Below are 27,913 nucleotides of genomic sequence, written 5' to 3' on the forward strand. Positions count from 1 at the left end.
ATGGCGGACCCAGCTGCTGGCTACAACCAGAGCCACCCACACTTCCTAGCAGCTGGGGAAACCCCTCAGCCAATTCTCGGAAGTGACCCACCGCCAGCCTCTCCCCTGAAGCAGGCCTGGTGGGGGAGTAGGAGGGGATTGTACCAGGCGCTCCCCAAATCCTCCACGGCTCCCGCAGCAGACCCTGGGGGAGCCCCGCGCACCCCCCATTTCCACCTCCGGACCCCGGGCTTCCCCCTCGCCCCATGCCGAGGCAGCCACTTGGAGCCCCCTTCCCCCGCTCGCTCCCAGGCTCTGGAAACCTCCTTCGCCGCCCGCTCCCCGGCTCTCCGCGGCCTGGACCTGCGGCCAATGGGCCCGGGCGGGGGAGGAGCCTGGGCGGGGCCCGTGAGGGGCCGGGGAAACTCCCTGCGCCCAGCCCGGCTTGACAGGCTCCCTCGAGGAAGCGGCACGTTTCTGCGCGAGGACGCGGCTGGAGCAAGCAGCGAGGGCGCCGCCTCGCGCCCATCTTCCTGGAGCGGTGAGTTCCGCCGGGGGCCCTGTTGCCTTGCGGCTTGGGCAGAGCGAGCCGAGGGCTGCCGGGGCCCGCCTGGGGTTGGCGGCGAGCGCCCCTCTCTCGTTCGGCTGCTCGTGGGAGCCCCGAGTCCGCCTGACGCCTCTCCGCCGCCTGGGGAGGGGCGCGCCCCGCTCTCGGCTGGGTGGGGTGGGCGTGAGCTGAGCCGCTCGCTTCGGGGGACGTTGTAGCATCTGAACTTCGCCGAACAGGCCGATGCGGTACCCGCCGGAGACGGGCGGAGGGGTGGCCGTGGACTAAGGGAACAATCCGAGTTAGGACGGGAACTTGGGGCGCCGGTGTCCTAGTATTTCCCTTTCCTAACAAGGAACGGGTGGTTGCTTTAATTGGAAGACCATCAGCCAGTAAGAAACTAGCACAGTTCAGGTGCCCTTCCAATTGTGCCACATTTGGAAACCTCCAGGGGAACGTAGGAACTGACTACCTGGGGCTCAAGTACTTCTCCAGAGAGATGGAAAGGAAAGTATCACGGCCCTTTCAAACAGAAGCAAAAGAGAGAACAATATTATGGTGTCCGACCGAGCTAGTGTTCTGAACCTGGGTGTGCTTTGAAATAGTTTCTTTCTTATCTCAGGGAAAAGAGATGCAGTGTGTCTGTTTTTCAAGAAAGTAACAGGTTTAGAAGGTGAATTTATAATATCTGGCTGAAAACTATTTTAAATCCTTTTTTTTAAAATGTATTTAGCTGTAATTTCTTCTTCCTGTCACTAAGAAGAACAAAATCAGGATCTCCCTACTTCTCCAGTCTATGTACCCTAACAAATGCTAACTTCATTAACAGTTCTGGTAGTGTATTACAGTCCAAACCCAGCTAATATGTGTATTTGCCTTTAGATCCAGAATATAAAAGTCATTTGCTCTTTCCTTAGCCACCCCAGAATGACCCATGATTAACTGACTGAACAAGTTAGTTTTCTCTGGCTCTTCCTACTAACTGATTGGAATTGACATTCCTGCTAAAATGAATGAGTACCTGCATATACCTGAGATGGCCTTTTGTAATACAAACTGTATGTTAGTGGGACAGGAAGTGACCAGAGGACTGGCATTGGCCTGAAAATGGTAATTTAAACATCCTGTTCCTACCCTTGAATTGTGAGGCTTTCTTTTTTTTAAGTGTTCAGACATCGAAGAAGGAAAATCAGTGGCTTTTATGCAAGGCCTCACAGTTTGAGGAAAACTTAAACCGTGGCATGATTTTCTGATAATGCTGTTACTTAGCACTTTAAATTTTCAAAGGGCTGTGTAATTGTGATGCTCCTTTTTGATAGGTAAGACAGTATTCTTATTTTTCAGATTGAGAAGCTGAGGCTGAGCCTTTATTCTTTCTTATGGTGCCCTTCCCCCATGAATAATTTTTTTTTCTGCTTAAGGCTTTAGAGGACAGACAATATATTGAGTGACCAGTTAAATATGGCAGGTGAATTTATGAACTAAACAATGGATTTAGCCAGCTAGTCTCCATGTTTTGGTTTTTCCCTTTAGTGTAAAACGGTAAGATAACAGGTGTTGTTAGGTTTCTATTAAGAATAGAAGGGTGAGACACAACATCTTCTCGTGGATAATGTGCCTAATGTTGCAGATTATCATTTTCTGTGGTAATAGTAGCTTCTGATCATTGCAAATAAGTGCAACACAACAGCATACAAAATCACATGTCATGCCATACTGTCGTGAAGGTTAACCATGTGATTTGGTTGGGTTTACTGCTATAGTTTTAATGGTACTAATAAACTGTTAAGTTATTATTTTTATAGTGCTGGGAAGTCTAGATGTATACTTATATGTCTGGGGGGCAGAATGTGAGAAGGAGAGGACCTCTATTTGACAGCAAGGTAACACTAATTTAACATTAGTTAAAGTCACAAATTGCTTTATTGTAGTAGTTTTCAGAGTAGCAGCCGTGTTAGTCTGTATCCGCAAAAAGAAAAGGAGTACTTGTGGCACCGTAGAGACTAACCAATTTATTTGAGCATAAGCTTTCGTGAGCTACATAAAGTGAGCTGTAGCTCACGAAAGCTTATGCTCAAATAAATTGGTTAGTCTCTACGGTGCAATTTGCAATTTCTGATTTTAACTAATGTTAAATTAGTGTTACCTTGCTGTCAAATAGAGGTCCTCTCCTTCTCACATTCTGCCCCCCAGACAAAGTGAGCTGTAGCTCACGAAAGCTTATGCTCAAATAAATTTTAGTCTCTACAGTGCCAGAAGTACTCCTTTTCTTTTTATTGTCGTAGTTTCTTTGCATGCTTATGGAGCAAAAATAGTGTGTGAGGAGTGGTGGAGGGACAGTACTATAGTACATTACAACTATAGACGGGCACATGTGTTGTACCTGACTCAGAATGAAGGGGAGGCAGGGTGGAGAGAGCAAGAGGAATTTCCTGTGGGTTTGTGCTGTTGGAGCAGCACAAATAGGGTTCCACACTGCAGGCAGGATCTAGTAAGAGATTAAAGCCATGTTCTGTACCAGGGTACACAGTAATAGAGTGGCAGCCTGGTAACTTACATGCTCAAGTTCACTACTTCTTTCCATAAGAAACATTTTCAACTATTAAAAAAAATGCGGTGTCTGCTTTCCTCAGTTTGTTTTTAAATTGAAAATGGTTGCCCAAAAAATGAAAATGTTTTCATTTGCAATTGCCAAACTTTTTCTTTTAAAATGAAAAGTCAAAATGTTTTCAGGATGATTCCAGCAATCTCTACCACTGAGTATTGGATTGTTTCACTGAATATATGTATTTGAGAGAAAAGTTTGCAAACTGAGACGACTACACAAATGGGGGGGAAAGTAGCCCTGGTCGCTGATATTTGATTGTCTGAAATCATCTGGAAATCTGACCAGCTCTTCAATTTGTGAACTTCTCGTAACAAACGACACGTGGCCTCCCTGAATGAAAGCAGACCTAATAGTTACTTCCCCCATCCACCATAAACGTCTCAGTTTTATTTGGCTCAAGTCTGAACCAGCTCACTGTTATCCATTCCTCAATTTCACCTGAACCACAAGAGACACTCAGCTACGCTCTCCAGGCCGGAGATAAAGCTGATGAATGTTGCCGTCATTCTGAAAACACTTCAGCCCATGCCTCCTTGCTAAATCTTTCATGCATCTAGAATAGGAAAGTACCCAAACTACCCTCAAGAATCTATTAGAAAGAAAAGAAAAAAAAGAAACAAATTACCAAAGGCAGTCCCATATACTTCTACAGATCAGCACCTCATTATCCATAAAATAGATCTAGCACTGCAGAGCCTTTTATGATACTGACTTGTGTGGCTGCAGTTGTGTATTAGAAGTCAATTTGTAAACACAAACAAGAAAAACACCTTGTGAGGTTCTATATACTTGATCAGGAAAGGATACTCTAAGTGCCATATGCCATAATATTTCTAGTTATGCTTTTGCACCATTGTCAACATTGCTGGTGTCCCAGGAGTATAACAAAGAATACATTGCTCTCTCTGTTTAGGGAAATCTTTCTTGTGCAGGATGATCTCATTAATCAGTGCTGCTGATTTTAATCTTTGACTTGCCTTTACAGACACAACTCTGTATATGACAAGTGGCCAAGGCAGATTACAAGCTACTGCTTTAAATGTACAAGAAGATATAGAGGTTAACTTCCTCATGGCGGTGGCTTTCCGTTTTAACTTAAATTGCAAGCTGGGTGGGGGACGACTATGGGTCTTGCACATGGCTGGACTGAAATGAACTAGAGTGCAAGATCGGCCCTCTGCTTCAAACTAGTTTCAGTTTACATCTCAAAAAATATCTACTCTAAAAGAATATATATGCATTGTAGACACAAATGAGATAGGGACAACATGATCCTGCCACAGAAAAAGAACAATTTAATAGGGACCGACTCCTGGGCTCTCAGGCATGATTCCCATTCATTTTCATCAGGGGCTTGCCTTGGGAAGAAGTGCTTTGTGCCACTGGGTCCAGTTCTGCAAGAGTGGTTACATTTTTTGTATTTGGAGTGGAATGCTTGTCAGTATTTTGCAGCTATAGACTAAAGGTCACGATCTGTGCTCTCTCTCCAAGTGTAATAGGGTGTGTGGAAAGGGATGGGGTGGGAAGGGAAGGCTAGCATTGCAAAAGTGGATTTTCACTTCCAGGGTTCTCTCTTGTTACATGTGCTGATCCAGTCCCTGACATGGATTGGTATGCACTACAGAATAATCAGTACAAAGCATTCCAACTATTGGCATGTCCCTGTGCTGAGTTTGCAGGATGTGGGTGTAACTGCCGGGGGTATTTCCTGGGGCCAGTTAAGCTGGCTTTTTGGACCCTTTATAGCTTTTGAGCTGCTGTAGTGGTTGCAGTAACCCTCAAAATTAGGGCCCTAACTGTATCAAGGCACTAATTTAGATTAATAATAATATTGAACAATAATCTGTTGTAACACAATGTTGGTTGGAGATAGTTTTTAAAAATGCTGTCTGATCAGCAGCATAACTATATGAGAATGCAAACCTCCCCATTTGCCCCCCCATGATATTTCAAGATATGTATTCTAAATTCTGTGTTGATTTTATTTGAAACTTAAAAATTTCCTCCACTCTTATCTTCATAAACTTACTCATTACACCAGGATGTATGGTCTATCTTTAGAATTATCCGTATAAATTGGTTTATCTGACTGATAACCACTGACAACCTGATGTTACTGCTCAGATGTATGTTTAATGTCCTCTTGCTTGCTTTTTATTTATAAATTCTATTTCATAATAGAAATAGTATTTCCATGATCATATTGTACTTCTGTGGTGTGACGTTTGGGGGCATCACCCAGACCAATAAAGGGTTCTGTCATATCTGCCTTGTACGTTTGGGTATCTTAATACTGTGTTGCTATGGTTTAGTGCTCTGACACAAGTAGCCAGCTTACAAGCATGAGGTCCCACTTTGGCTTCCACCAGCCTCGTTACTACTTGCATGGTGACCTCAACAATCACTTTTGGTCCAAGTTCTCCTCCCCCACCCCCCAATCCATCTCCCCAAGTTGTTGACCATCAGCCACTTGGAATTTTCCCCTCTGGTTCATCACCTTCAAAGATGTGAAACCTGCCCCCAATTATTAGTTCACTTTGGCACACACGCTCCACACAGTTTGCACAATAAAGATCTGCTTGGGGTAAAAATAAACGTTTATTTAACAGAAAAATCCATGGATTCAAAGATGAAATAGTAAGGGAAAGCAAATGCATCCAAGTTACACAGAAAATAAAGATGTAATCTCAGGCTTTACATTTTGGTATTCCCTTTTCTAATACAAGTTACCTATTGCATCAGAACAGTTTCCCAGTATGCCCTTGGTCCTAGAGGGGATCCAGTGCTTCCCAGACAGGATCCCACTTTCTTGCTGGCCCTCAGTTTCTGGATAGTCTTCACTTCAGATCCCTTCCCTTTTAGCAGGGTTTGCAGTTCTTTATTTTTTTCCCCCCTTCCCTTTTTCTCAGAGTGTGGTAATTCATGGTGACACAGAGCAGGGGGGTTTCCCAGACTGGGATTTTCTTTTCAGGTTTCAAATTTTGTTTTCCCATAACGTCTCTTACTGGCTGGACAATGTAGGTGCTTGACGCTGGTTTTTTATAAACACCTGGCCTGGGAGATTGCTCCCTGCTTGATTGCCTCACCACACTGCTGTGAGATGATGTTCTAGAGGTATTGTAGTTAAAATTACAATTTTCTACACATAATGTATACATTTATAACAAAAACCTGTGTGTGTGTGTGTCCCCTAATGACCATTGAGTTCAGAACATTACGAGCTTTAATAAAAGATCTTACTTGACATTTTTTATACATAGTAACACTATATACGAACAGCTGATTCAATTGCTTATTCTTTGGGGTTCAGACCCCCATTTTCTCCTTGGTGTATCAGGACCCTGATTGTTACATATGGGTACAGTCACTTGATCCTGTCTTCCATACAGGAATATCGTGGTGATTATATGTTCAAACATTACATTACGTGCATTACAGTATGAGTAAGTGCTTAGTATTATTAATACTGCCTACTGACTCATAATGATGCCCAAGAAGTATAGTAATTGCCCAGAAATGCATGGATGCTGTGTCTTACTGCTTGCATTAGTGATATGTATGTGTTACTGTATAACTTGCTTCAGAGTAACAGCGGTGTTAGTCTGTATTCGCAAAAAGAAAAGGAGTACTTGTGGCACCTTAGAGACTAACCAATTTATTTGAGCATGAGCTTTCGTGAGCTACAGCCGAGCTGTAGCTCACGAAAGCTCATGCTCAAATAAATTGGTTAGTCTCTAAGGTGCCACAAGTACTCCTTTTCTTTTTGTATAACTTGCATAACGTATGATTTCTGTGACTCTATTCAAGTCACTAACTCCTCTACTCTATTTTACCTAATTACCAAAATGTGTATATAAAGATATATTTGTTTTATCTTGTGTTTTTTGTTTTTAATGTATAGGGTAAGAGCCCAGAACACTGGATGTGTAGCTATAGTTGTATTTTTTTTAAAATTGAAGAAATAAATATTTTCTCAGGAGTCTTGTGATGAATAGATGTTGTTTATAAAGTGCCGTACAAATGCTAAAATTCACCAAAATGGGCCCACTAGCCCCAAGCCTTCAGTGTTTCTGATGATTGCCTCTTGCAAAACCATTTTAAAAAGTTGGTAGACATGCACAGTCTCCAGTACAATCCTGTAGAATTACTTTCCTGTACACTCAAGGACACCCAACTAATTTATCCTCTCCCCAACCCTCACCCAAATCCTTAGAATGCTTTTGGCATACATGTATGATCCTCAGTCAAAAGGAATCGGCAATATTAGGGGGGGGGAGGGACCAAAAATGCTAAGGTTAACTCTGTTTCATGGGCCTTACAGTGAGGGTGAATGAAACTTTTAATCTAGTCTTCACCGCCCTGGTATAAGACACTCAGAAACCAAACTTACTTAGCTGTAATCAATCAAATTCGAAGAGTGACTTCCAGCATTCTAGACTTCCACTATTCATACCTTCTTTCCCATGAAGGGGAGAAAGGATAGCTCAGTGGTTTGAGCATTGGCCTGCTAAATCTAGGGTTGTGAGCTCAATCCCTTGAGGGGGCCATTTGGGGCAAAAATTGGGGATTGGTCCTGCTTCAAGCAGGGGGTTGGACTAGATGACCTCCTGAGGTCCCTTCTAATCCTGATATTCTATGTCTGTATACCAAGATGACCAAGGGACTCTTATTACGAATCCAGGTCAGAAGACTGTCTTAGGATGCTGGAAACTGGTCAGTAGTGATACACAAGCTGTACAGAATTTTCCCACAGAGAACTTTGAAAACTAATTTATGGTCTCATTAACTCTTGAAGAGATTTGAATCCTAGCTGGGTACAATAAAACAGGCTTTCTACTCTGACTATCCGGGAACTATGTTCACTTACATGTTGTGGTGCTGCTAGAATACAAACAATAAAAAAATACTCTAAGTTAAAATTCTTGCCCACTGCTGGCGCATAAATACATCAAGGAAGGAAACAAAGCAATTACACATCTATCTCTATCCTCACCTGCTCCCAACCCTCATTTAGCCCAAGCCTTCTGGATAAAAGGTCCAATAAAACTTTTTCCTTGCAAAAGATGGCTGGTACCAGTAAGGGACTCATTAATATTAGCATCCAGATAACATGATAAATGGTATGTTGGAAATATCAAGGTAGACAGGGTCATGAAATAAGCCTGGGAAATATGAGATATAAATAGACGTGGGAAGTGTTACTCAGGAGATGCAATACAGTCTTGCTCTGTGTTGAATACTATTACAGAAATGTGGATTAGTCAAACAGGACACTCAAAGGCAATTAACATTCAAGTGGTTAATGCCTCATTTCATAGTGCTAGAGGCACCAAGCATTTGAATGTTAATTGTTTTTGATTCCTAGTTCTTCTTATCATCTGGGGAAGACAATAGACATCCTGAAGATTGAGTCTACTGGATAAACAAAGCCATCAAAGGCTGGAAGCATCGTTAAAAGCTAACATGTCCAGGGAATTAGATATGGCATTAGACATATGTAATTAACGTGTTCTGGGATGACATCGTGCTCTGAGATGGGACTTAGTATTCAAGAATTTTGCTATTTAGCTATTCAAATAAATGATGGGGTGGAGGATGCAAGCTTATCCTGAAAAGCTTAATTAAATCTTAATAAGAAAGGGAAAAGAGAAGTAGACCCTTGTGTGTGAGCAAGTCTTTAAAAGAGAACTGGCCTATGACCTTGGCAATTGGACACACTCCTATGTAGAGTACTTAAAACACAGGGGTGGATAAGCAGAGAGAGAGCTCATCCTACCAGAGAGGAAAGGAAGCAGGTCTTAGCTGTAACCTGCAATATTCTGTTGGTGAAGTTTTGATAGTTTTATGAGATTTCTGTAGGTCTTTAAATGTTACAGTTGGTGTTAAAGGATGACTTTTCTCACCCCAGGGTACACTTAAATCTCTAAACTTGGAGAGAATGAGATGATTGAAAATATCACATTAGTAGATGTGCAGGTGAGCTGTAGCTCACGAAAGCTCATGCTCAAATAAATTGGTTAGTCTCTAAGGTGCCACAAGTACTCCTTTTCTTTTTGCGAATACAGACTAACACGGCTGTTCCTCTGAAGCCTCTGATAGTGTGGCTGATGTGATTAGGCCCTATGATGGTGTCCCCGATTAGATATGTGGATGCAGTTGGCAACAGGCTTTGTTGCACGGATAGGTTCCTGGGTTAGTGGTTCTGTTGTGTGGTGTGTGTGTTTGTTGGTGAGTATATGCTTCACAGAATGCCACTAGCTATCACCTTCAGCCCCCACCTAAAACCTCTCCAACACATCATCAAGGATCTACAACCTATCTTGAAGGATGACCCATCACTCTCACAGATCTTGGGAGACAGGCCAGTCCTTGCTTACAGACAGCCCCCGAACCTGAGCAAATACTCACCAGCAGCCACACACCACACAACAGAACCACTAACCCAGGAACTTATCCTTGCAACAAAGCCTGTTGCCAACTGTGTCCACATATCTATTCAGGGGACACCATCGTAGGGCCTAATCACATCAGCCACACTATCAGAGGCTTGTTCACCTGCACATCTACTAATGTGATATATGCCACCATGTGCCAGCAATGCCCCTCTGCCATGTACATTGGTCAAACTGGACAGTCTCTACGTAAAAGAATAAATGGACACAAATCAGACGTCAAGAATTATAACATTCAAAAACCTGTCGGAGAACACTTCAATCTCTTTGGTCACTCGATTACAGACCTAAAAGTGGCAATTCTTCAACAACAAAAAACTTCAAAAACAGACTCCAGTGAGGGACTGCTGAATTGGAATTAATTTGCAAACTGAATACAATTAATTTAGGCTTGAGTAGAGACTGGGAGTGGATGGGTCATTACACAAAGTAAAACTATTTTCCCATGTTTATTCCTCCCCCCCCCCCCCCCCCACTGTTCCTCAGACATTCTTGTCAGTTGCTGGAAGTGGCCCACCTTGATTATCACTACAAAAGGTTTTTTTCCCCCCTGCTCTCCTGCTGGTAATAGCTCACCTTAAGTGATCACTCTCCTTACAGTGTGTATGGTAACACCCATTGTTTCATGTTCTCTGTGTATATAAATCTCCCCACTGTATTTTCTACTGAATGCATCCGATGAAGTGAGCTGTAGCTCACGAAAGCTTATGCTCAAATAAATTTGTTCGTCTCTAAGGTGCCACAAGTCCTCTTGTGTGTATCTATACTGTATGTAGCCTTGTGCAGAGCTAGTTTGTGAGAGAGAGGAAAAACAGATACATGGCTTGAGGGATCGCAGTCTATAGTTCTACAAGCTGCTGGCTATAGTGGAGAGAATTGCTTCTCTAGACTGTCAGGGAGTGATGTTTTGGGAGCTGACAGGCTTGTGATAACTTCAGAAGTACAGGATGCTTTCCCAAAGCAGCCCTTTCTTCCCTGCTTACATCCCCTTCCTTTCCCTGTTCGTGTTAAGTTCTAAAAATGCTAAAGAAATAGTTCAGTAGCTACTGATCTTCTTGTATTTCTATAATTCAAAGGCCATAATTTCAAAACATCTTGATTTAGTGTGTACTGTGATCTCAAGAACTAACTTCAATATCAGCTACTACTTAATGTGCACAGTGACTTTTTAAAATACACAATACACACCCTACTCAAAATTGTGTTACCTTTGGAGAGATGACGGATCATCATTCTCCTATGAAAGCCATCTTGTTAACAAATCCATGTTGTAAAAGACATCTGTTCTCCAAGTTAATGTTGTATCACACAACTGCACTTTTGCCCAACTGCATCCACCAGACAAAATTATTAAATCTACTGTACAATAAGTATTACTTTCATAACTGAAATAAGTCATTAGAAAACTGTCATGAGATCAATGTCAACCTCTTTTAAAATGAACATTTCAGCTGTACTTCAATGTTTCTTAAATAAAATCAGAATAATTTAAGGAAGAGCATGAGACTGTTGTCTTGTGACTGCATTCTAATCTACTGCAGACAAAGGAAAGTTTTCAGAGTAACAGCCGTGTTAGTCTGTATTCGCAAAAAGAAAAGGAGTACTTGTGGCACCTTAGAGACTAACCAATTTATTTGAGCATGAGCTTTCGTGAGCTACAGCTCACTTCATCGGATGCATGCCGTGGAAACTGCAGCAGACTTTATTTATACACAGAGAATATGAAAAAATACCTCCTCCCACCCCACTGTCCTGCTGGTAATAGCTTATCTAAAGTGATCATCAGGTGGGCCATTTCCAGCACAAATCCAGGTTTTCTCACCCTCCACCCCCCCACACAAATTCACTCTCCTGCTGGTGATCGCCCATCCAAAGTGACAACTCTTTACACAATGTGCATGATAATAAAGTTGGGCCATTTCCTGCACAAATCCAGGTTCTCTCACCCCCCTCCCAAAAACCACACACACAAACTCACTATCCTGCTGGTAATAGCTCATCCAAAGTGACCATTCTCCCTACAATGTGCATAATTAAGGTGGGCCATTTCCAGCACAAATCCAGGTTTTCTCACATCCCCCCCACCCCCATACACATACATACATACAAAGGAAAGTTTGTCTCTCTCATCAACAGAAGTTGGTCCATTCAAACATACTACTTCACCCACCTTGTCTCTGTAATATTCTGGGACCAACACAGCTGCAACATTGCATAAATACATAAAGGAATGCTTGGACAGTCAAATGATCTAATTGGGTGAAAGTCCATCAGCACTAAATTGTCCACAGTGTGGGAAAACTACAGGAATATACTGAGATGGGATTATAAAGAAACTTCTCCTATAGCCAGGTTATTTCATAATTGTCCACTGCAGGATTTCTTGTATCTTACTCTGACACATTGAGTAATGGTTATTGCCAAAGACAGGATCCTAGAGTAAACAGACCACTGGTCTGATCTAATATGGCAATTCTTATGTTTTTTATATTACAATATGTATTAGCTCTTAGCTTCTTGGAAGAAGTTGCAGATGAAAGAAGAATGTGTATTGTGGCTCAAAATGCATTTTAGAAATGTTTGTATTTTATCTTCTTAGGTGGCAACTGACCCTTTATTGTTTCCATATATCCTGTTGCTATATCCACATCCACATTAGTATTAAGATTTTCGCCAGAATTTGGGGAAGTAAATGCTATTAACCAATTCTCATTAACTGTTATTACTTAGTGGATTAATTTATTTATGCTACAAAAAAGAAACAAAAGCACACTGGATTTCCCCAGTTCTGTTTGTGATATACGGAGCATTGAAGCCTTTGGAAATTTCACTAGTTTTTCTTCTCAAAAGTCAAGGGCACTGGACATGTACATCCTAAAACTTAAACAAAGGTGGTTTTTTTTTTTTTTTTGTTATAAGTTCCGGTTATCAATTAACAGGTTTCAGAGTAACAGCCGTGTTAGTCTGTATTTGCAAAAAGAAAAGGAGTACTAGTGGCACTTTAGAGACTAACCAATTTATTTGAGCATAAGCTTTCGTGAGCTACAGCTCATTTAATCAATTAGCCTTCTGGTGCTATCTGCTATCAAAGATCTGGCCTGCTATGATACATATCAGGGTTTAGTTGACTGTCTGAATCAAGCAGTAACAGCTCTGCCTAAACTGAAACTAGTCCTTTGCAGTTAGAGACAATTGTTTGGTTTTTGCCTTTTTAAATTTGGAGAGTGAACGCTGCGTGGCAGTGTGATAATTAGTGAAGCAGCATGATGCATAACACTGGAGCAATAGTAGAAATGAACACTTGCAGCACTGTGAAATAATAGGTCACCTGTGCCACTGAATTCCGTTACTGCAAATATCTTGTTTTGACAGATATTTTAAATTGCATCAATTCAGAGCCCTCATTAGCTGACACAGCTTTTGCTTGTACTTAAAGTTTGCTCTGCCCAAGCCACTCAGTAACCAGGTATTTCAGAGAGCTAAACGTACAGTAGTTGCAATCTTATTGCAACACATACCACATCAAGAATTTGTAACTCTCCTATGCATCATGGGAAAACTGTTTGGGTTGTGACTAATAGACAGAAGTTTCATTTTGTCATGGGAAAATAACTATGGGACAGATACTTAGCTGGCTAAATTTAAAATTTACACCAGGAGAGGATCTAGCTTCAAGCACCTAACCCGACTGTTGCAGACATTAGGTAGTCTACATTCCGTGTGTGTCTGAGAACAGTTGAATTGCAAAAGGAAAATACTCTTTAGAGGGACAGACTTGCTGAAAGTATACATTTCAAAATGAATATTAAAAATTACATATGAAAAAAATGAGGGCTAAACCAGGACATTTTCAGTCAGGTTTTTATAGAATCCTAAAACTGGAAGGGACCTTGAGAGGTCATCTAGTCCAGTCCCCTGCACTCATGGCAGGACTAAGTATTATCTAGACCATCCCTGACAGGTGTTTATCCAACCTGCTCTTAAAAATCTCCATTGATGGAGTTTCCACCACCTCTCTAGGCATTTTATTCCAGTACTTAACCACCATGACAGTTAGGAAGCTTTTCCTAATGTCCAACCTAAACCTCCTTTGCTACAATTTAAGCCCATTGCTGCTTGTCCTATCCTCAGAAGTTAAGAGAGAATTTTTCTTCCTCCTCCTTGTAACAATCTTTTACGTACTTGAAAACTGTTATCATGTCCCCTCTCAGTCTTCTCTGTTCCAGACAAAACAAACCCAATTTTTTCAATCTTCCTTCATAGGTCATGTTTTCTAGACCTTCAATCATTTTTGTCGCTCTTCTCTGGACTCTATTCAGTTTGTCCACATCCTTCCTGAAATGTGGTGCCCAGAACTAGACACAATACTCCAGTTGAGGCCTAAACAGCACGGAGTAGAGCTGAAGAATTACTTCTTGTGTCTTGCTTACAACACTCGTGTTAATACATCCAGGAAGATGTTTGCTTTTTTTGCAACAGCGTTACACTGTTGACTCATATTTAGCTTGTGGTCCACTATGACCCCCAGATCCCTTTCCACGGTACTCCTTCCTAGGCAGTCCTTTCCCATTTTGTATGTGTGCAACTGGTTGTTCCTTCCTAAATGGAGAACTTTGCATTTGCACCGAACCCAGAACTGATCCCTGCAGGACCCCACTTGTTATGCCCTTCCAGCATGACTGTGAACCACTGATAACTACTCTCTGGGAACATTTTCCAGCCAGTTTTGCACTGCCCTTATAGTAGCTCCATCTAGGTTGTATTTTCCTAGTTTGTTTATGAGAAGGTCATGCGAGACAGCATCAAAAGCTTGACTAAAGTCAAGATATACCACATCTTCTCCCCACCCCCCCGCCTCCCAATCTGCAAGGCTTGTTGCCTTGTCAAAGAAAGTTATTGGGTTGGTTTGACATGATTTGTTTTTGACAAATCCATGCTGACTGTTTCTTATCACCTTATTATCTTCTAGATGTTTGCAAATTGATTGCTTAATTATTTGCTCCATTATCTTTCCAGGTACAGAAGTTAACCTGACTGGTCTGTAATTTCCTGGGTTGTCCTATTTCCCTTTTTATAGATTGGCATTATATTTGCCCTTTTCCAGTCTTCTGGAATCTCTTCCCCTGTTGTGCTTGGTCCTCACAATATCACAGCATTGGACAATACTGCATATTCCTAAGTGAGTCTTTATGATAGCGTGCAAAATACTCTCACCTGTTCACGTAGAGCTTAATGAAATCAATGGGACTGTTACCACTAATTTCAAAGGGTGAATGTTTAGGCCTATACTTATGTATGTAGTGTGACTGTAGCTTTGTCGGTCCCAGGATACTAGAGAGACCAGTTGGATGAGGTAATATCTGGACCAACTTCGACTGCCTGTACTTGTCAAAGAATAATATTTTATACCCTAGTGCTATTTAATTATAATTACGCCACCCATTGTTAAGGTTGCCCGATACTGTCCATTTTAAGACCCTGCTTTCAGTTGCTTATAATTAGCTAAACAGCCATTCAGGCTGAAATTTCATGCCGAATGCCTGCCTCATGTTGAATTTTTTGAAATGTTTTCGCTAAAATGGTTTGGCTATGTCTGAGAGTGAAGTTAATGTGGAACACACAGTTAGTGGCTACACACGCAAAGTTTAGTTTAAGAGATTTGCCCAGCACCTCAGAGCAACTCTATGGCAGAGGCAGGATCAGAATCCAGGCAACCTCAATCCTAGCATTTCCTAACTTTTGAATGCTTGACTTTGTAACCGTAATGTTCTTTGAATATGTTTTTTTGTTTTGTTTTGTTGTTTGTTTGTTTTTTGCAATTTCGAGGATCAGCAGTAGATCCACAGAACAGACCTCTTCCACTTGAGTTAATGGGTCAACTGGTAGCATTAAGAGGCTGTTATGCTCTGTTTGGGCAAGCCACTAGAGGAGGAGTACACACTCTTTGCCACTTTGCTGCTATTGATTGACAACAAAGAACTGTTGGGACTAGGAATTTTGGGTTCTATTCCAGATTCTGAAAGAGTATGTTCTATTGGTTGCAGACAGTTGCCCCATATCACCCAGTCTGATCCTGCCACTCCTTCCCCATGTGAGTCCTCCTGTCTACCTTCCTCTGCTCCCATCCTCCCAGAGCTTGCCCCTTTCTCCCTCTGTTCCCAGAACACATCCTCCATCCTGCCTGTCTGCTTCCCATACCTCACCCCCTATATGTTCAGGCAAGTCAGGGTGTTCCCCTTTCACCACACTACCTGGACACCTCACTGCTGCATCTGAAGTCAGTGGGAACTGTGCTTCAAATATGTGAAGTACTACAAAAGCAATTCTCTGAAAAATTAGGCCCTAGGCATCTCAAATTGGGCACCCAAAACTAGTGGACTAATGACAGTTTTGCCCTTAATCTCTCTGTGCCTTAAAGCCCCATCTATAAAAGGGCAATAACACCCTTCCCCACAGATGTAATTTATCCAAAGATAAATTATTAATGTTTTTGAACACTCAAATATTACAGTGAGTACCATGGCAAAGCCCATGCGGAAATTAATACTATACTCAGTGCATGGCTCGAATGGTTTGCAATAAATAAAACCTGAGGTCATACATTGAATATAAAATATTGAATAGCTGCTCATTTTGTGAGCACTGTCCATCCTGTTCAGTGAATGTGGCAGGGGCACGGGGTGTGTGGGGGCGGAGGAAATATGTGATCATATAATTTAAAGACTGAATCACACAAGAGAGGCGCAAACAAAGGTTGCACAGACAACCATCATCTTGGCATTTCCCAGTTTTTTTTAATGCTTGGTTTTACAACTTCAACATACCAAAAAAAACTATATTCACAGAATGTTAACATGACAATGGCGCTTTAACCCGGATTCTACAGGCTTGCCAGGAAGGAGTTTTGGTACAATAGTTTCATGTTACATGTTGTCGCCACAGGTGTGAATTGACATCAACCACTTTGATGTGATATTCCAAGTCGTCTTCAGTCGATTGTGGCGTTAAAATAAGTGTAGAATTATGAACTATATCTCTTGCCTGCTCAGCTGCTTTTCACACTCAACTTTTTGTAAAATATTTTTCTTAAATTGATAACACTAGTTACTGGGCTGTAACAGGAGGCTTTGACCACCACCGGGTAGGGTTTTGTTTTGTTGTTGGTGTTTTAATCAGCATGTGAACATCAGATTTAGGGAAGTTAGGTGCCTAGTGAGATTTTTCAGAAGTACCTATCTGCATCTTTAAAAAAGGAAAAGGAGGACTTGTGGCACCTTAGAGACTAACCAATTTATTTGAGCATAAGCTTTTGTGAGCTACAGCTCACTTCATCGGATGCATACTGTGGAAAATACAGAAGATGTTTTTATACACACAGACCATGAAAAAATGGGTGTTTATCACTACAAAAGGTTTTCTCTCCCCTCCACCCCACTCTCCTGCTGGTGATAGCTTATCTAAAGTGATCACTCTCCTTACAATGTGTATGATAATCAAGGTGGGCCATTTCCAGCACAAATCCTAGTCTGTGTGGATAAAAACATCTTCTGTATTTTCCACAGTATGCATCCGATGAAGTGAGCTGTAGCTCACGAAAGCTTATGCTCAAATAAATTGGTTAGTCTCTAAGGTGCCACAAGTACTCCTTTTCTTTTTGCGAATACAGACTAACACGGCTGCTACTCTGAAACCTATCTGCATCTTTAGGCACCTAAATAAGCACTGAAAATCTTGCCCTAGACTAATTGTTGAGCTGTACAATTCTGATAATCAGCCTGTGCATATAGACACATATCCAGTTCTCTTCGCTTCTGTTGTGTCTAGAATTTGGGTTTGATTAGCTTTCCTCTTATTTACCTAATTTGGGGAGCACTCACTATATGGACCAGAACTGCAACCTTTATTAAACGCTCTCTGTGTGTGACAGAAAGAGAGAGACAGAAAAGAGTTGGCTAGTCACATAGTGCAGGCTTTTCTAACGTCCAACTGCTAAATCGTATGAAAAGACTACTAAAAATACACTCCTTGCTTGACTTCTTTTTTTAAATGTAAGTACAGTAACTTCTCTAGTTACTACAGGGATGTGTCATGATGACTGTGAATGGGAGGGAGGTGATCCACAAGGGAGGCTTTCTAAAATTGTGGTCCACACTATAAACAAATGTGAGAATCTCAATGTAAATAAGTCTAGCTACATAATCCTCTTTGCTCTTGTTAAAGGAATTAATTCTTGGAGCATTTCTTGAAGGTACTGTGATAGCAATGCTGGAGCCATATTTGATGGTTGTGAAGTGAATAACTTTCAAAAACAGTGTTCTTGTAGAGAGAGTGCACGTATTAGCTTTCTGATATATAAAATGGTGATGACCCTTCCTTTGTCTCAAAAGGGCGTTGTGAAGCTAGTTCATTGAAGTTGGAGCAGTGCTCCGTGCTTGTGCTTCAAATTGCCTCTTATTTACTGCTAAGGGATTTTAAATGGGGAAATTTTTTCAACTGACACCGTTTTAGTACTTTTGCACCTCACCCAGAGAATTAGCTTACCATTAATAGTGCTTTGATTTTAGATCTAGTGAAAGCGAACTAGCATCACTATATATTTATGACATTTGAAACTGAGTATCGGCTAGATGACCTGCAGTAAAATGTTTTTTGCATCACTGGACTCCTCAGTATAAAACCATACTGGAAATGTTTCTGCTAAAATGACAGCATAGTTAATTAGGTTACAGTGATGACACTTGATTCAGATGAATGTGATTCATTTTCACCTCTTTCAGGCTGTCTGCACTCTCAGACAGCTTAGCTTTGGGTTTTGTCGGGTTATCTTTGCACCCCTAAGAAGTACCAACTAACTCTTTTTTTTTTTTTAAATCCAGCGGAGCTGTCATTTTGACCGACTACAGCTCCCCTACAGTCTTCACCACTAGTTTCACACCTTAGGATGTAGAATGGACTTAAAGGAACATTGTCAATTTATAACCACACTTCTTTACCTATGTACTAATATTTAAAATCACTAGAAGTGTGTGTTTGTCACTTGTTGGAGGGTTGTGTATGTATTTCTTGAAGTTCTCTCAGTTTCGACAATGAAAATCAATGAGATCAATTTAATGTTTGTTTCAACACTTTCATTTTTGGGTCCTCCATGCTGCAATAGATGCATTTTCAATATTGCTGGAGGATGCTTATTTTAATTTAATTGTAATTGGATTTGTTTGTTTTTTGAGGTGGAAATGCTTCCCTCGATCCTAGGTTTTATATAAGCTGTTCTTGCAAAATGTAAATCTTGAACCAAACTTAAGCAGGTTTCAGAGTAGCAGCCGTCTTAATCTGTATCCGCAAAAAGAAAAGGAGTACTTGTGGCACCTTAGAGACTAACAAATTTATTTGAGCATAGTCTCTTAGGTGCCACAAGTACTCCTTTTGTTTCTGCAAACTTAAGCAGTTTCTCTTTCATGGGCTGCCTATGAAGAGGACGAGTTTAAACTTTAAAGAGAGACACATTGTTAAGGTTCCTCCCCCACTCTGAACTTTAGGGTACAGATGTGGGGACCTGCATGAAAACCTCCTAAGCTTACTTTTACCAGCTTAGGTTAAAACTTCCCCAAGGTACAGATTAATTTTATCCTTTGTCCTTGGAATATCCACTGCCACCACCAAACTCTAACTGGGTTTACTGGAAACCTAGTTTGGACACGTCTTTCCCCCCAAAATCCTCCCAACCCTTGCACCCCACTTCCTGGGAAAGGTTTGGTAAAAATCCTCACCAAGTTGCATAGGTGACCACAGACCCAAACCCTTGGATCTGAGAACAATGAAAAAGCATTCAGTTTTCGTACAAGAAGACTTTTTTAATAGAAATGGAAGTAAATAGAAGTAAAGGAATCACCCCTGTAAAATCAGGATGGTAGATACCTTACAGGGTAATTAGATTCAAACATAGAGAATCCCTCTAGGCAAAACCTTAAGTTACAAAAAAGACACACAGACAGAAATAGTCATTCTATTCAGCATAGTTCTTTTCTCAGCCATTTAAAGAAATCATAATCTAACACATACCTAGCTAGATTACTTACTAAGAGTTCTAAGACTCCATTCCTGATCTATCCCCGGCAAAAGCAGCATATAGACAGACACAGATCCTTTGTTTCTCTCCCTCCTCCCAGCTTTTGAAAGTGTCTTGTCTCCTTATTGGTCATTTTGGTCAGGTGCCAGCGAGGTTACCTTTAGCTTCTTAACCCTTTACAGGTGAGAGGATTTTTCCTCTGGCCAGGAGGGATTTTAAAGGAGTTTACCCTTCCCTTTATATTTATGACACACACGTTTAGGGGTTAGCTCTCATGAAAGAGAGAAGTGGGTATAGCTATTTATATTTCTCTAACAATTGTTTTTGTTTTACTTTTTATGTATTTATTTTTAACTTCAGTGGCTATCTGTAGGGTTTTTGTTGTTGTTTTTGAATAGTCTCCTGTGGTGGCTATCCCCAAACACTTTAGCATTGTACTAGTGCATGAGAATTGAAAAAGGAAACTAATTTATAAGCAAAACTATCTAAGCTATCCTGTTTGTTTGTGTGTTTCATCTAAACTGAATGAAATACAGAAAACAAAGAGTGCACATGGTGAAGCGTAATTTACATTCTCTAAAAGTATTCTTGCAATTTAAAAAATTTCAGATACTGTTAAGAGTAAGGAATTAATTTTCAATTATTTTTATCTTGGATTTAGACTACTGTAGTACTTCATGGGCAGTTTGATCCTTTTTAGAGTGGCTGAATCCATAGTCTGCCTCTCCAGTGCTTCACAACAGTGCCCAAATAATTTCATATTATTTCACATCTTCCATTTTATTGATGGTGGCATGTAAAACTTGGTTATAAAACCTACTATGAGAACAGGAAGACAAATATCTTCTTTGAAATTGTTAGGAGTAAATCATTCTGTTTCATGAGAAGGTGCTCAGGGCCTGCTTTTAGAGCAGAAAGAGGCAAGAAATATTCCAGCACCAAAACCTCATGCTAGGTCCCCGTTCTTAATTTGTCACAAGCTTTTTGTGGAAGACTGAATTCTCTGTCTTAACAGGACCCAAACCATCTTTTTCTTTTCTCTGTGGTGGTGGTGGGGAGATGTCTCATGCAACACTGCATTTAAGTTAACAAATTTAAAAACCTTTTTGGCCTCAAAAAATGACAGAGATTTCTGTGCCTTAGCTCATTTCTGCTACTGTAGTATGTATTTTTAAATCACCACAAACAGCTTGATGCTATTAGCTATCTGTAGTATAGAAAAGTCGCGCTGTTTGTCAGTTCTCCTGCTGACAAAAAACTTCCTCCCACAATGAGTGGCGTTTGCATTGTTGACAGGAGAGCGCTCCTGCCAACAATGCGCTGTTCGCACTGGTGCTTGTCACGGCAAAGCTTTTGCCCTTTCTTTTGTGTTGTTTTTGGTTTTGGGGGGCGGGGGACTTTGAGGCTGGTTAAACACCTCCGAAAGACAAAAGTTTTGTCGTTCAATTGCCAGTGTAGACATAGCCTTATACTGGTGTAAAGAATGTGGTTTGGTTTGGTTTTTGTTTGGGTGGTTTTGTTTTGTTTTAGCTTTATTGCCTGGAAAGGAATAAAGCTAAACCAAAAAAGCCACTATTATGCCAAGGTAAGTGTGTCTACTCTGGGGCTATACTACTATAATTTTATTGGTACCACTGGTAAATTTTGCCTTGAGGACAAGCCCTAAGGCCTCAATCCTGCAAACACTTGCATGTGTCCAGTGTCTTTAAGTGGGATTATTCATGTTCATAAAAATAAGCGTATGCATGAGCATTTGCAGAATTGTGGCTTAAAAGCTCTTTAAAATCCCTAGCAAGATTCCTGCTAAGCCTGTTCTACAAAACTTTAAGGTATGTGCGTCAAAGAGGGTAGTTACTGTGTGAGGGGGCTGCAATTAGGATTTTGTTTTTGTTCTTTAACTTTTAAAAACTATGCAACAGATCATAAATCTGCATTTTTGACTGCCATTGTCTTCACTGGGTCCACACCTATACCCTTTGGCCATGTCTACACTAAGCTTTTTTTTTTTTTTAACCTTGAAATAATTTAGTGTCAATTAATTCATGGTAGTTAACATCTTTGTAAAGGCTAGCGTGGACATGCACTTGAAAAATGAAAACGTAAGGCAGAGTAAAATTCAGTTTAGTGTCAAAACATAGAACACTAGAGGCAGCATGCTTATTGCATTATTCATGTTCTTATTTAATTCAGTAATCACTCTCTTTAATTTAAACGGCCCTGTCATGGAATTCCAGGTTCTAAATTGCAGTGCCACAGAATCCTTGCTTTAGTAAATTTGATCTCTTGTATTTGCTGTCGATAGTTTAGTTTTATGTCTCAAGTACCAAGATTTTGAAAATAAACATACAGTGCTCCAATAATGGAAGAGGCGTGCCACTAGGATAATCTGATGTTTAGTTTTAGTTTTTATTTAGCTCTATAAAGAGTTGGTTCTGCGTCTGCTCCTGTCATAAATATAAAGGGAAGGGTAACCACCTTTCTATATACTATATGCTATAGTGCTGTAAAATCCCTTCAGGCCAGAGGCAAAACCCTTTCATCTGAGGGTTTTTCTTAAAGGGTTAAGAAGCTAAGGTAACCTTGCTGGCATCTGACCAAAATGACTAATGAGGGGACAAGATACTTGCAAATCTGGAGGGGGCAGGAACAAACGGTTCTGTCTGTCTGGGTGATGCTTTTGCTGGGAACAGATCAGAAATGCAAAGCTTCCAACTCCTGTTAAATTAGTAAGTAATCTAACTAGAAACTACATTAGATTTTCTTTTGTTTAATGGCTGGTAAAATAAGCTGTGCTGGAGGGAATGTATATTCCTGTTTTTGTGTCCTTTTGTAACTTAAGGTTTTGCCTAGAGGAATTCTCTATGTTTTGAATCTGATTACCCTGTAAGGTATTTACCATCCCGATTTTACAGAGGTGATTCTTTTACCTTTTCTTTAACTAAAATTCTTCTTTTAAGAACCTGATTGATTTTCATTGTTTTTAAGATCCAAGGGTTTGGGTCTGTGTTCACCTGTACCAATTGGTGAGGATTATTATCAAGCCTTCCCCAGGAAAGGGGGTGTAGGGCTTGGGGGGATATTTTGGAGGAAGACTTCTCGAAGTGGTCTCTTTCCCTGTTCTTTGTTTAAAACGCTTGGTGGTGGCAGCATACTGTTCAAGGACAAGGCAAAGTTTGTACCTTGGGGAAGTTTTTAACCTAAACTGGTAAGAAAAAGCTTAGGGGGGTTTTCATAAAGGTCCCCACATCTGTACCCTAGAGTTCAGAGTAGGGAAGGAACCTTGACAGCTTCACATTTAGCGCTCACTGAACGACACCAAAATTGGGCTTTAACAGACATGGATCCCCTTAGGTGCCCCCCTCCTCTCCTAAAATCCCAGCCTGAACCTTTCCCTATCAATCCTTGTAACCAGTTCTTTCCCTGCTACATTTTTTGTGCATGTGTTTGTACTCTGCAAACATGTTGACAGGTTTCACTGAGGCAGGAACTGCAAAGGCAGAATTTCTGATCATTGGGGTCAGTGATTCAGTAAAGGGTTAGGGTCTAGAAGGCATCTAGGTGCAGAGGAATCTTGATTTTTTTTCAATTAGATCTATGCTGTTCTACACACTGCAGTAATGACTGCAAGCTTCTTATTAAACCTTAATTATTTGTTTACAAGAATCATGGCAATGTTTTTTTATTTTAACTATTGACAGGTTTTTGGATGCACAGCTTTCAATAATGCATGAGTAAAAAAGTGGGAGGGGCGGGGGGAATTTACTGAGCCCTGTTGCTACCACAGGGGGACTCAAGTGCCAGTGTCTTAGCACCTCTAATCCAATGACCTGTGTCAAGCGATGCAGGGAAGTTTAAGAGAAACTGGTATTCTGTGGTGTGTTTTATGCAAAGATACTTTAAATGTGAAACTTTAAAAAAAAAATTTTTTTTTCATTTTAATACATTCTTTAATTTTTCTGTTTTGTTTTTGTTTTTTCCCTTCTCCCCAACTCTCTTTGCCTACAGGCAGGATGAAAGACCGGTTATATGAACTGTATGAGTTAGCTAGGCTTTATAACCAACAGTTTCCTAACAATGAGGATGATGAGATTTTACCTCATGAAATCCTCCTGTTCGAGACTGATGATGCCCTCGCAGCTCTTTACAAAGATGTCCAGAGTATCAGAACAGACAACCTCCACCTGAAAGAGGACGTCAAACGGCTAGGTAAACAAAATAACCGCTTTCTTACCTCCATGCGCCGTCTTAGTAGTATCAAACGAGATACTAACAGCATCGCCAAAGACATCAAGGCCCGTGGAGAAGGCATCCACAGGAAACTCCAGACAATGAGAGACTTCAGTGAAGATGCTGAAACAAAACATGGCACGATGTCTGTCATAACCCGTGTATCGAAGAATCACTATGTTGACCTCATGCATGCCTTTCAGGAAGCCATGTTTGAGTACAATGAGGCAGAGATGAACCAGCGGGAGAACTGCAAGATTCGGATCCAGAGACAGCTGGAGATCATGGGCAAGGATGTTTCCGGAAACCAGATTGAGGACATGATTGAGCAAGGCAAGTGGGACGTTTTCTCCGAGAATCTCCTGTCTGATGTCAGAGGGGCTCGTGCAGCATTGAATGAGATAGAGACGCGACACAAAGAGTTGATGAAGTTGGAGACTCGCATCAGGGAAGTTCATGAGCTCTTTCTGCAGGTGGCACTACTGGTGGAGCAACAGGCTGACACCTTCGACATCATTCAACTGAACGTGGAAAAAGTTGAGGACTATGTAGGAGAGGCTAAATGTCAGGTGAGGAAAGCTTTGGAATACAGGCGGAAACACCCTTGTCGAACACTCCTCTGCTGTTGCTTTTCGTGCTGCAAAAGCTGATTCTCCTACTCAAGCCTTACAGACCAACTTGAATGTGCCCTAAGAATGTACAATTGAAATAGTACTTTTAAAATGGGCTACTCTTTGGAACAGGATTGCTTTTGGTTTTGGGGGGGTGGTGGTTACCCCTTGTCTTAGATTTTGTGCTAATAAAAGCCAAATGTTGCTGGCAAATTTTATTATCTTTAAAAAAAAAATAAATAAAATTCAAACCTAACCTATTTGGTTGTAATCTAGGCTAGAGTGCTTAAGAGAGCCTCATAAAATGATACATGCTCCAACCTGACACCACCTAATTTAAAAGAATGAATGAAAGGCTAATCGGTTAATCGATGAAGGATGAGTGTTGGTGTACCACGAGATGGCTATTTTCTATCTTCCACAGTGAGACTGCATAGGGTACAGCTCTATTGCTGTAGTGATGTAATTCTGTGGTGCTTTGTAAGTTTGCCTGCCTTTAGGAAACTTGGAGCCCATGTGATGCAATCCTTAAGCAATTCATTGCCACATTCATTTGAAGAAACAGTAAGTCTGTTAAACTATTTACAGAAAATATAGAATTATTTTCTTAAACCTTTTTACACAAGGAGCCTGATTCTGATCTCACACTAGTTTTACACCAGTGGAACTCCATTGAAATGAACGAAGTGAATTTTGATCTATTCCAGTGTAGATAAGATCAAACTCGGTCCCAAGAAGTATTCATTCCTCTCCCCCCATCCCTTTCATCATTGTGAACACACCAGAATTTTGACCAGGTCACAGGAAACACTGAAAAATTAAGACCTCTCTTCAATTGACTCTTTACTTTAGTCATTTAAATACTCTGTTTTAATGTTGTTCTTTAAGGTTGTAATGTCATCTGCTGGAGGACTGAAAATGGTCATGGCAAACTTTTCAAAGATTTTTAGCCCTATAAATAAAATTAATGCAGCCATCTCTTCTCAAATGTGACTTAACACCCATAAATGGACATTTGTCTGGAAGGCAAATGCAACATTTTAGTGATTCACATACACACACAAATTTGAAGTTATAGTGACAGATTTACCTTGTAAATAGATGCTTATTTTTGTAAGACAATGTATTGATATATTGTGTTTTGTATTTGTTAACATGAAGGTATTAATAACAATGTTTACTCTGGTTTGTATATGAAGACAGATAGGACTGTCTTCTGCCTCTGGAACAACTGCATATTGAAGAGAGAATAGACGCCTTTATTCAATACTCCTGTATGAGCCAACATTTTGGAGTCAAAATTACACTTCCTTTTATTGGGTTCGAAAAGTTTTCCCTCCTTCCTGTAAAACCATTTCTGATTGACCATATTAGGTTTGGACAAAAAGGGAGGAAGAGAGAAATTTAAGGCCAAATTTTGCAGTCCTTAATTGATTACATTGGTTTCACTTGATTGAAAGCTGAAGAATTTGGCCCTTACTTTTGAAGTCCTTTGTGCTCCGTGTTAGTCCTAATGAGAACAGAGGGCAATGCCAAAAGTATGCACAATATTCCAACTACAGTATGTGTTTCTAAGCAGCTTTCTGCTACATTGTGATTTATTGGTACTTTGAACTCATACAAGACTTTTTATTTTTTTTTCCCTCCCCTTTCCAGAAGTTAGTGACTTCAGAGATCTTCTGTTTGGTTAACTTTTTCCCCTTTTTTATGTCCTTTTAATAATATTATATTTTAACATTTCACATTTGTATTTTGGTGATTTCCTGCCCAGATGCTCCCAGCTATCCTTCTGCACCCTTCACAATGAAAGGTTTCTCTTTCTGTCTTTTGCACACTAAATGTATATTGTAACAAATTATTTTAAATTACTTATAAAACAATAAGGCCTTGCAAAAACAAATTGATACACACTTCTAAGCTTTCTTTGCCTAGCAAGAAAATGTTGCTTGCTGGACAGGTTTGCCACATGGAGGATGAGGGAGTTAGATGAAGAACTGTGGACAAGAACTTTTTTTTTTTCTCAAGCTGAAAGTCACTGCTTTGAACTAAATATTATATGAAGCACCTGTGCCTGTATTTGCATGTGTTCATTAGCTAGAATTTATGTAGGGGACAAATGAGCCTCAAACAAGAGAATGTTTGTGGTATACAGTGAAGTCTTGAAGCCATCAGTGTTACATTTGCTTGGGAAAATTCAAACAATTCAAATCTGAACTGTAAGGGGGAAGAGACTGGGGCGTCAAATGGACTGGCTGGCACCCATTACTAATATTTAAGAGCCGTTGTCATGTTGAGTAGCACCTTACTCCATAAGTAGTCCCAATCAAGTGAGTGAGACTGTTTCTGAAGAAAGGTACAAAGCGAGGATATCATAATCTGGATTTAAATCGGGCCCCAGAAAAACGTGAATCTGTTTGCTCTGTGTATTGTAGCTTTTTCCTCCCCCTTTATGATAAAGTTATGTAAATGTTCTAATTGTATTTCTTTTTTGTACGTGTATATATCTAGAAATGCAATAAAAGTGTTTCAGCATAATGGTAAAGATGCAGAGAGTCACACCTTGAATCGGCAGATCTAAATGGTTCCATGCACATTGATATTCTGTGGAACTTGGAAAAAGTCACATTACCAAACATTACCCTCTTTCATCAACTCACATGTGTGCCTGAAACATTAATGTGAAAAAATGTCCTGCTATTGTTCCCTGCCAATGTAACTCACACTTCAGGTTTTTTCAGAAAATCTTAAACATTCCTCCATTGTAAAAAGGGGTACACATTAAATCCAGCAGCTCGGAGAGATCCTTAAGATCATATTTAAAACATCACATTGCTAGTATCCATTCTAATGCTGCATCCTCACTGTCACACAGGAAAGGAACTGAGATAAGCAAGAAGAAGAAACCTATTTTGAAACAAGAAAAATACAGTTATGTTGTGAAAGTAGTTAAGGCTTGCATGCATCCAAACAGGTTGTGATTGGCAATCCCCAATTAATAGTTTAGTCCAAGATGGAAAAACTATATCTAGTATATAATATATCTTGTAAAATATATTCTTAAGAAATCTAAAGCTTGTGAAGTTAAATAGTGAACTACTTTCAAGAATTAAGAGTTCTGTTTCTTGTAAATGTGTATTGCTTAATGCTCTGCTTTTTGACTTTACCAGTCTGTGAACTTGCCTTGTCACCATTACATAGTGTTTTGGAAAGGATGGGTTTCACTGTAGTTACAAAGAATGAAACACAATGTCAGGTTCCCATAGGATGGGTGGGGGAAGAAGATAAAAGGGGCTTGATAGCGTGTCAGTGCATTTATAAAACAAGCTGGGGAATGGAAGGAATCATGGGGAAAATGAGCTGGAGTAAATCTAGAGCCATGCTTAGGGAGATGCAAACAGTTGGATTGCATGTACCCTCCTTTTG

General features: G+C 40.4%; 1 protein-coding gene across 2 annotated transcripts; it reads left to right on the forward strand.

The window, feature by feature from the left end:
* Window positions 1-27,032, forward strand: STX11 (syntaxin 11). Of its 2 annotated transcripts, none has more exons than XM_073337522.1 (2): window positions 1-520; window positions 23,658-27,032. In XM_073337522.1, exons 1-2 carry the CDS (start codon window positions 1-3, stop codon window positions 24,527-24,529), a joined length of 1,392 nt encoding a protein of 463 aa, XP_073193623.1. In that variant the 3' UTR covers window positions 24,530-27,032. The 2 variants fall into 2 exon arrangements, with proteins under 2 accessions (XP_073193623.1, XP_073193625.1); XM_073337524.1 differs by lacking the exon at window positions 1-520 and adding an exon at window positions 22,255-22,378.
* Window positions 27,033-27,913: the final 881 nt, after the last annotated feature.

This window comes from Lepidochelys kempii, chromosome 3, assembly GCF_965140265.1.
Source record: "Lepidochelys kempii isolate rLepKem1 chromosome 3, rLepKem1.hap2, whole genome shotgun sequence".
NCBI classification, from domain to species: Eukaryota; Metazoa; Chordata; order Testudines; family Cheloniidae; genus Lepidochelys; species Lepidochelys kempii.

What these genes read in the sequence shown, in the direction of transcription:
- STX11 (XM_073337522.1), top strand. Translation starts at nt 1, where the DNA reads ATGGCGGACCCAGCTGCTGGCTACAACCAGAGCCACCCACACTTCCTA. An exon ending in GCGCCCATCTTCCTGGAGCG is followed by an intron (nt 521 to 23,657) that starts GTGAGTTCCGCC and finishes CTTTGCCTACAG; the next exon opens with GCAGGATGAAAGACCGGTTA.